Below are 13,197 nucleotides of genomic sequence, written 5' to 3'. Positions count from 1 at the left end.
TACCACGCACGCACGAGGCGCCTCTATTTATAGTGACGGCCGCTTTCCGAAAACCGCGCCCCTTTTCTCATATTTTCCATCGAGACCCCCTTTGTTAGCACCCTCTGACGAACGGGGGTTGTCCGGTTCCCTGGACGAACGGGTGAACCACCAGCACCATGGAAATTTCACGCGTTTCGACACAGTCATCGTCGCGAGATCCTTCCGGCCACTTGTAGAAACCATTGCGAAACCAACTTGCACTTCACTTTCATCCTCGCACCGTAACCTATGAACTACGAATTTTTATATAAAAATTTCTCTGCCACCTTCTGTTGCGTAGATTGATAAAAATATTCATTGTCGCGAGGCTAGAAACAGTTTTTAACAAAGTGATTGTAAATCATTGTGAACTGTTTCGAAATCAACTTGCCAAAAAATGGAAAACGTTATGCCACCTTGCTAGAGACACATTAATTTTCGGTGAAACGTGTGACTTTAAGTTATGAGGAACAGGTGATTACATGACTCGGCGAATGGAATAACACGCACGGACATTTCCAAACGAGTTGCATCGAGATTCTCGAGGATCCTTAAATAGATCCGTACATTGTCGAATCGAAGTCACCGAAAATAATTATGAATACACTTCCAAAATTTCACGGACAAGTAATTCAAGAATATTCCAATTTAATTTGATTCTTAAAAACCACGAGAACAACCCCTTTTCTCGACGATTCCTGGGAACCCCGAACCACCCCTAACTTCCAGCCATCCCCATTAAAATTCAGCCTACACTCTTTCACGACGTTAAACCCATGTAACGACGAGGGTGGCAGAGAAATTCTCGGCTGAACGAAGCCTGCTCGTCCTCGAGCTTGAGAATCCTGGGGAAAAACAGCGATGACCAAAGCGAAAACACGAACGAGCAACGACACCGAGCGGTTATTAATAGAGCGCTACGTCTTCGATGGATCCGCGAAGGGAAGCAGGAAAATCGAGAGGGAAAACGATGAAAGGAGAGAAAGGAATGAGTGGGTGGAGGAAGTACAGGCAGAGGTAACCTTCTCGTCGATGAACGACCGGAAATACACGCACTGTTCGTTGCTAAAGGGGTGCCGGCGGTGCAAGGACACGGTCAGGGGTCTTAACCTCGTCGTCGATGACAACTGTCGAGCACCATAGGCGACGATGGGTGTCACGGATCCCTGAACGCGGTGGCTCGCAAAGCAGTGGGTGCTGTCACGGAATCGTATGCGGCACTTGTTGATAAACACGAAAGCTCCCGCGGATTGATTAGTAGCCGTGCGAACTTTCACGAGCACAGTCGACGCCTCACGAGCTTCGCCCTATCGATTCTCGAAACGGCGCTCTCGTTCAAACTGGTCCACCACCGTTTTATCCGCAATTCGCGCGGGTCTTTCGTACGAATTCAATCGTCCCAACTCGATTTCATTGATCCAACCAGCCCGGTAAAAATATCCAGTGGGATGAAATTTGTTTTTTTCAATAGGTTAATTTTGTTGCAGGTTAACACGTACCTCAGAATATCAGCTTGACATCTGCTCGCGTCGTTTCTCTTCCCTTGATTGTCAACGCGCCGCGTCGCGTCTTCGTTTCTTACCGTTGCTATTTGTCTTTCGCATTTTCCTTGATTAATCACCCTCGAAGAGCATGCTTCAAGGGCCATGTCACATCGAAATTAAACATCTCATCGTCAGTCCCGGAAAATTCCCAACACGTCCATGATCGAGCGATCGCGTCCTTACCAACTCCACGATTTTGTTCCGACCGAGAAATTTCTCATCGACGATCGTGAAATTAGGTTACTCGACGAAATGTCAATATTCATAAATCAAACTCCTTGAAGTCAATCCCGAATATCTATTTCTCCTATTTCTCCTCTGTTGAAGTTTAAGAATGCGTTCGAATTCCTCATACATAACCATCGATCAAAATCGAAGAAACGGTACGATGACAGGTATACTAGCCGGAGCGCATTAGCAATGTAAATTCGGGTGTTAGAGGTGCCAGGCCACACCCTTCATTCATATTCTAAACGTCAATTTACCAACGTTAACCGGTTCACGTTTTTCTCCTTCCTTCACCTCGTCTTAGTCACTCTCTTTGTAACAATAAATACAACATTTCATATAGAATATCATGAATAATACAAAAATTTTTTATAATCATCAGTATGGACATTCTCCGTTAATTAAGGAAATCCCCGAAATAATAAAAGTATTCAGAATTTTAAACTGGAAATACGTGACCATAATTTTTCATAAATTTCCACGATATCCGGTTGGAACAAAACCCACCCCTTCAGGTGGAAATTGAAATTCAGACCCTGATTCACGGATAGATCAACGGGCCCAAATATGTTCGGTTATTATACGGCACTTACATCGTCGAAAAAAAGAATCACGAGCAGGTATCCCGTTCGTCATGGCGGAGGACCGAGAGGAGACAACGGAAGAGTTAAGCGTAGGAGCGAAGGAAAAAAAAAAGAAACAATCACGGATGATATTCGGTAGGGTGGGGGTTTACTCTCCACGAAGAATATATAAATCGCGGGTAGGGCTTAATTTCAGGTTAGTACAGATAGTTTCCGAGCCTATCGCGAAGCTGTGATCACGCCATGCAGGTGAGTCCTATTCGTCTATTCGTCTATTTACAACTTTGCTTTTAAACATTGTAACAATATCAATTTTATACGTTTTACATATTCGTGTGATGTATGATGATAATTCTATTCGTTTCTTTACGTGCAAAAAATATAGAATCTTTCTGAAAAAATGCCAATGGTTCCATGGAACCGTTTCGCTTGTTTTTAGAAATAATTCTCGGCACAAGAACACCGTTACACCTGTCGACAAAATCTGTTTCCGCGTTGTTCGCGAATCGAGATCATTGATATGCGAAACACGGTTACTGCGCATCGAGACCAAGCTGGTATTATCAAAAAGGATCCGCGTCACTCGCGCTGTTTCTTTATTCGACGCAGAGAGCGATCAATCTTCGAGTCCAACTACCGCATTGTTTCTCGTGTCACATAAATTGAAACATTTTTATCTTGCTCCAAGGAGTATCCGTCATTCCGTTCTCTTTCATTTTATATTCACTGATAGCGGGATAAATAAAAAAAGAATTTCAGTTCCAATTTTTTTTCTTTTTATTTTTAATTATGAATTCTTGTTCAAAGATTCACGTTGCTCTGCTTGTCGTCGTTGTGATCCTGGTCGCATCGATAGAGTCGAAACCGATCTGGCCGAATCTGTACGTCAGCAATTATCCTTCGGAAGCCATCAGTGTGCAGCCGCAACTCCTTCAGTACCAGGACACCTATTCTCCCTATTACGTTTACAATGTAACGCGTCGTGAAAATTAATTTCCTTTATTTCATTTTTATTTTATTGACGTTTACGTTTGTTCTTTCAGGTACGCACGGACTTAAATGCAATTCCTGCAACCATCCTTGCAAATGGAAAGCCAGCGGTCCCCCATTTACCTACCTATAACTTTTATTATGGCACTCCGGTGTACGACCTCCGGTTCCCATTAAACCCAGTGTGTACTCCTGCTGTTTTATTGACCAAACTTTGAAGGGTATTTTTATAATTGGGCTTGTTGTAGGTATATCCTTTATTGAAACCTGGACAACCAGGGCCACTGCCTAAGCCAAACCCACCGTCAACGACCACCATGAAACCAACGGAAGAAAGCGATGATGGCATCGAGAAATTGGACACGAAAGTTGAACCGGAGAAGGAAATGAAGGAACCAGTTGACAGCAACGAGAACGACGACGACGACAGCATCACCATAGATTCAATATGAAACCAGTCTCTTTTGTATTTCCACGTGAATTGATTTTGATTGAATAAAGTTTATTAATTTTGTAATTAATTTTCTACAGAGATCGTGGAGTGTAGAGTTGAGAATTTCCTGTGCTCAACCTTGTCCGCATTTAAAATTTGCGTCAGTTAATCTGCTTACCAAATCTTCTTGCTCGTAAATCAAGATTAGAAAGAATTGATGGATCATGTGGTATTTAGATCAGGTCGAATACACGCTTTAGAAAGTGGAAGACAGTTCACAAATTGAATCTTTATTAGCAATAAAACGAACGATTCTAACAGAGTTCCATTTTACTCGAGCAGTTTGTTGTCACCGATTCGCGATAAGTAATTTCTTAGGGATCGAGCAATTTTATAAATTAGCTCGCTATAATTAGCTATCTTTTGAAGAAGAGCAATCAGTCTCGTGCATGAGCAATAAGCAGGTCCCTCACCCCAGAAATCGTAGATAAGCCGAGGTCAAAGATGCACCGGCGCCTTCGGTCTCCTTCATTTACATCTCCGATGCTCGAACCATCCAGACGAGACGATGAGAAATCTTTGTCTTTCCATCGTTCTTCTGACATTAGTGCTTCTCGCGATAACGGAAACGTCCGCCAAGAATCGATTGAACATCGACAAAGAGGAACGAAACGCGCTGAAGTCGTTCGATGTCAGAACAAAGAAGATCAAATACAAAGCTCGCGAATTTACGAGCGAAAACAACTCGGCCGAAGGTCTTCAAGGTAAGAAGTTCGTGAGAGTTCAATCGCGATCGAATAACTTCCACGACAGAAAACGACGTTCGATTTTCAACGAAGTGAACGAAAGAAACGGAGGAGATAAAGGAAGATTCAGAAGAAACGTGACCGAATTAGACGACTTCAAAGGTGCGAAGAAAAGCTACACGAAATTGAAGTTGGCGCAGACTCAAAGTAGTTTGAAAAATTGGAAGAACAAAGATGGTAGGAAATATGTGGACGAAGAAACGACGAAGAAGCGAATCAAGCGGCGACAATTAAATTATCATGTTAATGGAGGAAGATCGAAGAGGGACGACAAATCTGATTACTACGCTCAGAGAAGAGCTGTCATGGAAAGATTTTACGCTCGACAGAAAGAGATAGCTGAGAAATATGCTAAAAAATTGTCCACTACTCCTAAATATATCTATACGTTGGATTTAGACACGAATAAAGAACTCGGTACAACTACTTTTGCTACGACACAGACTCCGGAACCAGTTACGAAAGCTACAACAAAAGTGGATCGTGATAGTTATCCCAAACAAGTTCAGCCTACGGAATATTCGTCCGAAGTGAATAACGAAGAGGATGTATCGGGTGACTACGATTATTATACAATAGACGATAATAAACCACGTTCTAATGCAAATTCTGTAAACTTCGTTAATGACGAGCCATGGAGCGCAGTAAGTAAAACAAATTAATTTTCTTTCAACACAGAAAGGTGACAACGAATTTTTATTATTCGTACAAAAATTACAATCGAGCGATGATGAATGTTTGTTCTCAGGATGATAGCAAGAAGGACACAATGAAATGGGGTACTTGCGCGGGAAACTTAGTGTACCAACATAATCTGAAAGTGAACGTGCACAATTCGACGTCCGTCCAAGTGAATTTGACAGCTTCGGTAGAGGGACCATTCTGCATCGCCTGCATCAGAGCTTTACCAATGAACAAGACCCGAGCCACCGTATCATTCGACGTTAATCGCGCAGCAGACGGTACGTTTAACTTCGTGCAACTCTTAATTACAGATTTCCAGCAAGGATTGCTGTCGTACATTATAAAAATCTGGGCTGTTGATAAAACGGGCGATCGTTGCGACAGAGTTAAACCTTAAACGATCAATTAGCCGGATGATCTGATGATTCTACGATCGTAAAATTAGTAACGAGATCATGTATCGACGTACATAGAATACTGACGTGAAATACACAACGTTTACATACATCGAATTCATAGTTCCATTTTACAGTCACTTATTATCGCACACTATGTCCACGTAAAGTCAGTCTGAACGAAGGAAGAGAAAATCATCCTGGGTACCGTTTCAAGAACTCTTCGGCACAGCTGTCGGAAGGGGTGGCGGCGGCACATCTGGTATCATCTCCTTCAGCTCCTTCGCGGCTGCGACGGGTTTCTTTTCCTCGTGGTAACCGGGGAGCAAGTGTTGGGAGAGGCCATTCTTCGGCGTGGAGGCAGGTATCGGTTGGACGGTACCGAAAGGTTGGTAGTCCACGTAATAAGTCCCCGGGACGACGTGAGGGTTGAAACCGTTGTAGGTGTAAAAATAGGGGTCGTAATAGAGCGACTGGTAGTTGGGATAAAAACTGAGGGGTTCTTCTTCTTTCTTGTTCTTCGAACCGCCTCTCGGTCTGTCTTTGTTCTCCTCTCCACCCTGATCAGTTTCTGTTTTTACCTTCGTATCTGCTATTTGGGAAGATTCCACGGTGGCTGATGGTTCCGATCGAACGTCACCCTCGTTGCCAGGTTTCAAGGGACCCTGAGAAAGGTGCACCACGTCGGGTCCAGCGAATTGGGGCGACACTTGGGTGTAATAATAGGGTGGCACGTAGCCGACCGCTGTTCGATGAATTATTGGCTGTATCACTGGAAATGCTCTCGATGGAGAGAGATTCTGGTTGCTGGTGATGACCGCGTTGTACACTTTGGGCACCCTCAGCAACCCTGGCTCTCCCATCGCCAGGGCAATCATCATGAACGATATTAATAACATCATCTGGAAAGAAAATAAAAAAATACAAGATAAGGGTAACAATGACAAAACTATAATACAAATTTTTTTTTTTTAGATTATGACAACATAGTTGAAGCGGATACAGGTAAAATGTGTCACCGACTGAATTATATAGTTAATAGTCCTTTGTCTAAGTATAGCATCGATAAATCTAGAACAAGCACGCATGCATTCGCAGACGGGTGACCCTAAAGTAACGTACGAGACAATTACAACGATTGATGCAATGACAATGCAATGCAGCAACGTCGTATTGTATCCAGACGCAGCTATCAATCTCTCTTACTCATCACGAAAGAGAAACCGACTTTGCGTTCGAAGTTTCATAGAAAATGGTGCCGTGACCCTTGTTCACAGTCCCGAGCAATGAATTTCTGGAAAACACGAGGGCACGCTCTAGCCACGTGTCAACCAGGTAGGTAGCATTGTTTCTGGAAAGGTGATTGCCACCCGTGGATAAAAGGACATCGCGTGTGTGCGATAGAAAGAGCGCATACAAAAGAGCTTAGATACGCGTGCACGGAATATTTCCTCGGTTTTCTTTGTAAGTGTGTGCGTGTGAGATTGAATTGTCGCGCCTAGGTGAAATTCTTGTGTCGCGTGAACTTGAACCGTCTTAGACGATCATTTCTAACGATAAATTAGATTAATTCACACGAAAGTTGCTCCTTACTTGAATAGAATTTAAAATATATCCATAGAATTATTGTTATCCTCCTCGGTTCAATTTAAATAGTTATTTAGAAAGGAAATACCCAGAGGATTGACTCACGATCAGAAATCTGCGCGATCGCATCTCGTCGCAATGATTCATAACATTTATGCGATTATTTCATTTTCATTTAGCCCAAGTGCAATGGACCGTTTGATTCTAATCCTTTTTAAATGGTCAGATATATTTTCCGATGGGTTTTTATTTTAAAAAGGGGAAGAAGGTATTTCGAGTTAATTGCTCAAGGTATGTTAGCGAGTTCAATCAACGACGCTTACCTTTTACTTGATCGGTCCTCCACTCGGTGTATCTTTCCCGTACAACGGCAAGGATCGTCGAGATGCTGACACCAAGTAGCAAGAGAGCTGCATGGAAGCGTTGTATATATGGCCCATGAGGTCCCAGGGTTCAAGTCTCAACTCCCCCACTACGAACGCTACTTGGCGAAAGTACTCTCCGATCGTTACTGTAATGTTCAACTTCGGGCCCGCCTATATCACCTGGTGAACTGCAGAAGGACGTGCATTTACCATGCACAGGATGCACCGTGTCCGACTGACAAGCAAAACCCCCTTAGTACCCCTTAAAAAACCTTTTTAAACAAATATTACTGCACGACATACAATTCATTTTATTTCTCTGCAAGAGCTTGTAAATTGTATTGAAAACGCCTGTTTCTTCTAACGATAAGAAATCAAAGAAGAATAACGAAGCGATAATTAAGGGAGTCTGCTAATTACACAGACAGCCTAATTAAGGCCGTTCGAGCAGGAACATTTCTCTTTGAACGAATAGAACAGCTGGAAATAGGTGTGCAATATTTCGCTCGCTTACCAAACGAGCAATAAATTGCACCTGAATTAACATTTCCCGTTGTAAAAAATAACCTCGACATTTCTACGCTGTTATTAAAAATAACGACGGGTCACGAAAACTTGAGCCCCTAGCGAAGTGACACGCGTCAATCATTCGGTTTTAACAGTGGTTCTCGTCGATAGATTTTTCGCAGGTGCCATTTATCGCCACGTAATTCGTTCGCGAGTCCGGTGATTACAAGAAAAAGCAGCGATTGGCAAGATCAATGGTGAACGTTCAATGACGTGCGCCGGTTTACATAACACGCGAAACGAAAAATGAACGGTGAACAACGCGATTCCTGACCAAGTAATGTCACTCAACGGTAGAATCGCGCTCGATATTTCTACATTCGAGATGTTTACTCTCGAAAATGCCCGCTGTGCGCACGACACGAAAAGCAATCCTGACGCAAGAAACGGACAGACCTCGAAAAATCCGCTGATTTCTCGCAAAATTGTCGAGCTGTCCGCGCCGGAAACGAGCGTAACCCGCGTTTTGCGAAACACCGTTCCCGCTTGTCGAGTTTATTCGCTCGCGTTAGATCGCAGAATAGAAATTTGAAGTTTGCGCAAGTCTGAATGTTTGGCTTGAGTAAATTCTATCCTGCCAGATAATTTATTTGCGGTTGACGCAAATATCGTTTGATTTTCGTGAAATTCTTAAGCTGAAGGAAAAAGAAATAGACTCTATGTATCGGATATAACTTATATGACTAAAGGTATCATTATAACTGTACAGTTAATTTGATGCGATTTTGATTACACTTTGAACCAGACGTGGAAAATGGGCGCCATCAAAACCAGATATTCCGGCTGTTCGCTTGGCCTGACCATTCAAACCATATCCATTGTTCGTCTATTCTTTTGCACGGACGTTAGAGGCCTTTATAATTCTCCATAACGGTACAGCGGGTAAGAATCGTGCAATGAAGTATGGAAGTTTCCATCGACCAAGCGTAACTATTTAAATAGCAATTTACATAGCAGCATAACGATGAGATTGTACTTTTAGAAAATTTTTAGAGACCTCCGCGATCCTTTTCCTGGCTTCTATTATTAAAATAACGTTAGAACTTCGGTAATTCTTTTCACAATAATTCGTCATATAGACTCGATGGGAATGTAGCACATCCTTCTGAGCAGCAGTATCGGGAAATTCGGCAGGAAAACGATGAAAAGCAGCACCAGAGGGGAGAGCAGCAGCAAAATACTGGCGTACATCACCAACCACCATACCGACGATATTCCCAAAATCGGATCCAACATCGCGAATCCTGATGAATGAAGAAATCAGGCATGCAGAAACGTTGAAGCAGCAACACGTTGCAACAGTTTGATTTTATCAGCCGGCTTTGAAATCATCATCCATTATCCTGAAAGGAAGAGGAATTTATAAATAGGTACACCGATATCAAATTTAATTTTACAGAAAAGATCATAGTTTATTTTTAATTATTCTGTTACTAAACGAGGATTGAAATGTTTAGATTTAGGAACCTTTAGGATGGGCCTAATTTACGATCCTCCTGGGTCTCTTGGGTCGCTGTCGCCGAAGGTCAATGGGTTTTAGCTTTCTTTATTGACAGCCCTGTCGTTGCACTTTTGAAACGAATTGCTCCTCCGTTTATGAGGTAGCAAATGGGGAAATAGCAAACAGGATTCTTGCAATTCAGAAATACCAAAGCTATTCCTTCAGTTTTCCTTTAGTCTCCTCAGAGCGTAGACACGGAACGATACCGGTCTGACTTTCGTACCACCCAAGTGTTACACTCACTTATTAATGAAACTTTGCCAGCTTGTAGAGCTCGTCGAGCTGAACACGCCTATACCCCGTTTTGTGGGCAGACGGCTAATTGTTTAAAAGATATTAATAATTAAAGTTAGTTACTGCTTACATTGAGAAGTATGACAAACTCACACGTACAACTCGCAATCTAGAGATCCACGGTTCAAATCCTTGGTTCCCAACATTTGTTTTTGTTTTAATGATAATTTGTCTCTTTTTGAATAACTTTTACATAAAAATTATCATAAAAAAAAAAAAAAAAAAATGGGAACCAAGGATTTGAACCGAGGACCTTCAGATTGCGAGTCATGGGTCCGCTCTGTGGTTAAACACATGACTTGCAATCTAAAGGTCCTCGGTTCAAATCCTTGGTTCCCTTTTTTTTTTTTTTTTTTTTTAATGATAATTTTTATGTAATAGTTATTCAGAAACAAACAAATTATCATTAAAAAAAAACAAAATGTTGGGAACTAACAAGTAATTGTTAATATCTTTTAAACAATTAGCCGTCTGCCCCCATAAGGGGGTATAGACGTGTTCAGCTCGACGAGCTCTACAAGCTGGCAAAGTTTCATTAATAAGTGAGTGTAACACTTAGGTAGTTCCCCTTGTCAGTTCTTAGTTCTCAGCTCTTATTTTAATTAGTGATTCGTTATTTTCGTGAAGTGGTTTTTTGAAAACTTGAAAATCAGGACAAGAATCGGATATCGAATTGATGGCCTCGTACGAGTATTCGATAGATTCGGATGACAACATTCTAATTTTCCATCGATGCTCGGCAACGATCGCCACTTTCAAGGATACGGTTCTTGTCCGTTGCATCACAACGACGAGTTTAGCTGGAAAGGTGAGCCAGTCTTCCGTACAATACAATATACAGAATAATGATCGCAGGATTGCGCAGCAGACCGCGGCGGATCGTCACGCGGATAAATCGAGCTAGTTATTTTCCGCGTGGAACCACGATTTTTCTAGCTCGATCACGAAGAAATGGAATAATGCGATCCGTGGGCTACTTACTGGTTGCAAGTTACGCAATCGTGCCACCGGTTTGTTTGTAATAATTGTGTAATCGGCCATTGTGCTCTCTGCCACGAATTTCATTCGCGATGTCAGCAGCTTTCTTAACGGATGATGTTTTAACACTCTACTCTAGCCAAACTTACTTAACACTTCGCGGTCCGATCTTGTTTCAGTACATTAAAATCTTTTAGCATTTTTCTAATTATATTAATGCACCTATACGTAATTTCCTCTACGCGGTTGACCAATCGGTAAAAATGAAGCAACTTTGCTCCTGTAACATAGCAACTCGGTTTACATCGAAAATATCGTATTTCATGAAGAAAATTTGAAATTGCTTTCGAAACTCGAGCAAAGGAGACCCCGATCTTCTAAAAGCACGTTCGGTATGGTCGTCCTTGTACGGCTACGTGCGTTCTTGTGACAGAGCGACCGGTTAGGCAAGCCGCGCGAAAAAAGAAAAAGTATGGAAAAGAGACAGGTAACGCGAGTGCAATGTTATTTCATAAAAATCGGATATCTAGAAGCAAAACGCGCGTGCACTTTATGCACATTTACAGACGTTCTATCCTGATACGGTCGTTGATCGTGCGAGCACGCACACACAGCCTCGATCGCAGCTAGGAAAGTGAAATTTTCACGATTGCATAATGCTCGCATAATACTATTATTCGACGTAAGCGGCGTATCATTGATGAAACTACGATAGATTCTCTTATAATCCTCGAATTCTATTTCTTCGCCGATCTCGGAAGAACAAACAAGAGCTGATCGCATCGTCATTTGCATAAGTATTTCGTCGAGCTTATATTAAAAGGATCCAACCAAACGATCGAAGGCCACCCAAAATGTTCAAGGTCCACTGTTCACGCAACGGAGATTAATGTTGCAATGTTTCATGTAATTTGTCCGCTGATCGAAAATTTACAATTTTATTTAGCATACAGTGAAATATTTTATTTACTCGAGAAACGTGCCGAAATAGATTTCCATAATGGCGTTGCTATGTGTTTAACGAGAATGGAAAATATAGGGTTATTAATTGGGGCCCAGTGTTTGTAGGTCAGAGGAAAAGAATGGATCGACTGGTGAAGGACTTCCAGATATTTTTCGATCCCTTCTCCGATACCGCGTCGTCCTTGCTCCGTTAAAAAATTCGAGGGGTTCGAAGAAACCCAAAGTTACGTTCATAAAATGGGAAAAGGACAAATTGAGACGTGTAGGTTCCTCGATTTTCGATGAAGTTAATTATATAATAATCCTTGGATCATTTATCGATGATCTCTCACCTTTAATGGATATGGCACTGTCCACCTTCCAGAGAAACGGCTGAGGTCAACGATTTCCCAGTCACACTCCGATCTCCCTTCGATCAGCACAGGGATCTACCGGCTACGCTGGTCACTCGAAATACGAATTTCGATCGCGATCTCTGCGACTGCGAGATAGATAGGCGCCGAGGATCGCTTCTTCTCGCGTGCGTTCAGTCGCTTTCCGCGGACTGAGAGCATGGTAAGCTACCATGCTTCGATGTCCCGGGTACTTTCCCTTTCTTTCGATGCTTTGAAACCGAGTTACAACGGTTGAGTCACCTGGTAACGCTTCGTCGGCAGCGGATGGACACGATTACAACGTTCCCTCCGCACATCGACGAGCGATCATCGTCACCTGGATCGTCTGTGTGCGATCATCAATGGCATTGACAAATTCCAGTTTAGTCAGTGCTCTTTCTAGCTTCTTCGTATCGCGTTCCAATGCAGGATGTTCGGCCTTCAAAAGCTAGAAACTTGGCTCATAATTTCGGGGCAATGAACGGATGAGTGTTCCTCCGTTTCCCTTTGGAAACTACTTGATGTTCTATCATAAAATATTTTTTGAACATGGATTCATTTGAAACAAATTCGTATTGCATCTATCACTCGCTTTTCTACGTTGTTCGTATAACAAAAAGGGTTCAACGCTCTTGCACAAAGCAGCCTTCGAAATGCGCTCCTTTTCTTTTCACTATCATTAGGTAACCCATCAGCGCCGTCGTTAAACAGCTGAACCTTCTCCCTGCTAGTCGATTTACCATCTGAGCTATCACTTTCATATCAGCATATGGTTAGCAGGTAACGATGCTACGTTACACGATGAATGCACTCATTGTACTCGTAATCACTGCCCTAATATCAATTATTTTATAACAGACCAGTAACTACAAAAGAAGTAAAA

The 13,197-nt window shown here is 42.3% G+C and overlaps 3 protein-coding genes across 3 annotated transcripts; 2 read left to right on the top strand and 1 right to left on the bottom strand.

Moving 5' to 3' along the window:
- The first annotated feature begins 2,591 nt into the window (after window positions 1-2,591).
- On the top strand, window positions 2,592-3,888 carry LOC114880159. The gene is made up of 4 exons (XM_029195858.2): window positions 2,592-2,626; window positions 3,185-3,349; window positions 3,421-3,549; window positions 3,616-3,888. The coding sequence occupies exons 1-4, from the start codon at window positions 2,621-2,623 to the stop codon at window positions 3,817-3,819; spliced, it is 504 nt and encodes a 167-aa protein (XP_029051691.1). The 5' UTR covers window positions 2,592-2,620; the 3' UTR covers window positions 3,820-3,888.
- Window positions 3,889-4,352: 464 nt separating this feature from the next.
- On the top strand, window positions 4,353-5,802 carry LOC114880169. Its single transcript, XM_029195871.2, has 2 exons — window positions 4,353-5,250; window positions 5,355-5,802. Exons 1-2 carry the CDS (start codon window positions 4,369-4,371, stop codon window positions 5,685-5,687), a joined length of 1,215 nt encoding a protein of 404 aa, XP_029051704.2. The 5' UTR covers window positions 4,353-4,368; the 3' UTR covers window positions 5,688-5,802.
- Window positions 5,803-5,884: 82 nt separating this feature from the next.
- LOC114880170 lies at window positions 5,885-12,497 on the bottom strand. Its single transcript, XM_029195872.2, has 3 exons — window positions 12,273-12,497; window positions 7,596-9,547; window positions 5,885-6,587 (listed from the first exon to the last, which is right to left on the bottom strand). The coding sequence occupies exon 3, from the start codon at window positions 6,585-6,587 to the stop codon at window positions 5,898-5,900; it is 690 nt and encodes a 229-aa protein (XP_029051705.1). The 5' UTR covers window positions 7,596-9,547; window positions 12,273-12,497; the 3' UTR covers window positions 5,885-5,897.
- Window positions 12,498-13,197: the final 700 nt, after the last annotated feature.

This window comes from Osmia bicornis, chromosome 13 (genome assembly GCF_907164935.1).
Source record: "Osmia bicornis bicornis chromosome 13, iOsmBic2.1, whole genome shotgun sequence".
Classification (NCBI taxonomy): Eukaryota; Metazoa; Arthropoda; class Insecta; order Hymenoptera; family Megachilidae; genus Osmia; species Osmia bicornis.
This window is presented reverse-complemented; position numbering and strand designations above follow the sequence as displayed.

Bases quoted from the DNA above. Each gene is read 5' to 3' on its own strand.
- LOC114880159 (XM_029195858.2), top strand. The intron at 3,350-3,420 runs GTAACGCGTCGT...TTGTTCTTTCAG, and splicing joins CTCCCTATTACGTTTACAAT to GTACGCACGGACTTAAATGC. The intron at 3,550-3,615 runs GTGTGTACTCCT...GGCTTGTTGTAG, and splicing joins TCCGGTTCCCATTAAACCCA to GTATATCCTTTATTGAAACC.
- LOC114880169 (XM_029195871.2), top strand. From the start codon at position 4,369: ATGAGAAATCTTTGTCTTTCCATCGTTCTTCTGACATTAGTGCTTCTC. The intron at 5,251-5,354 runs GTAAGTAAAACA...GTTTGTTCTCAG, and splicing joins ATGACGAGCCATGGAGCGCA to GATGATAGCAAGAAGGACAC.
- LOC114880170 (XM_029195872.2), bottom strand. From the start codon at position 6,587: ATGATGTTATTAATATCGTTCATGATGATTGCCCTGGCGATGGGAGAG.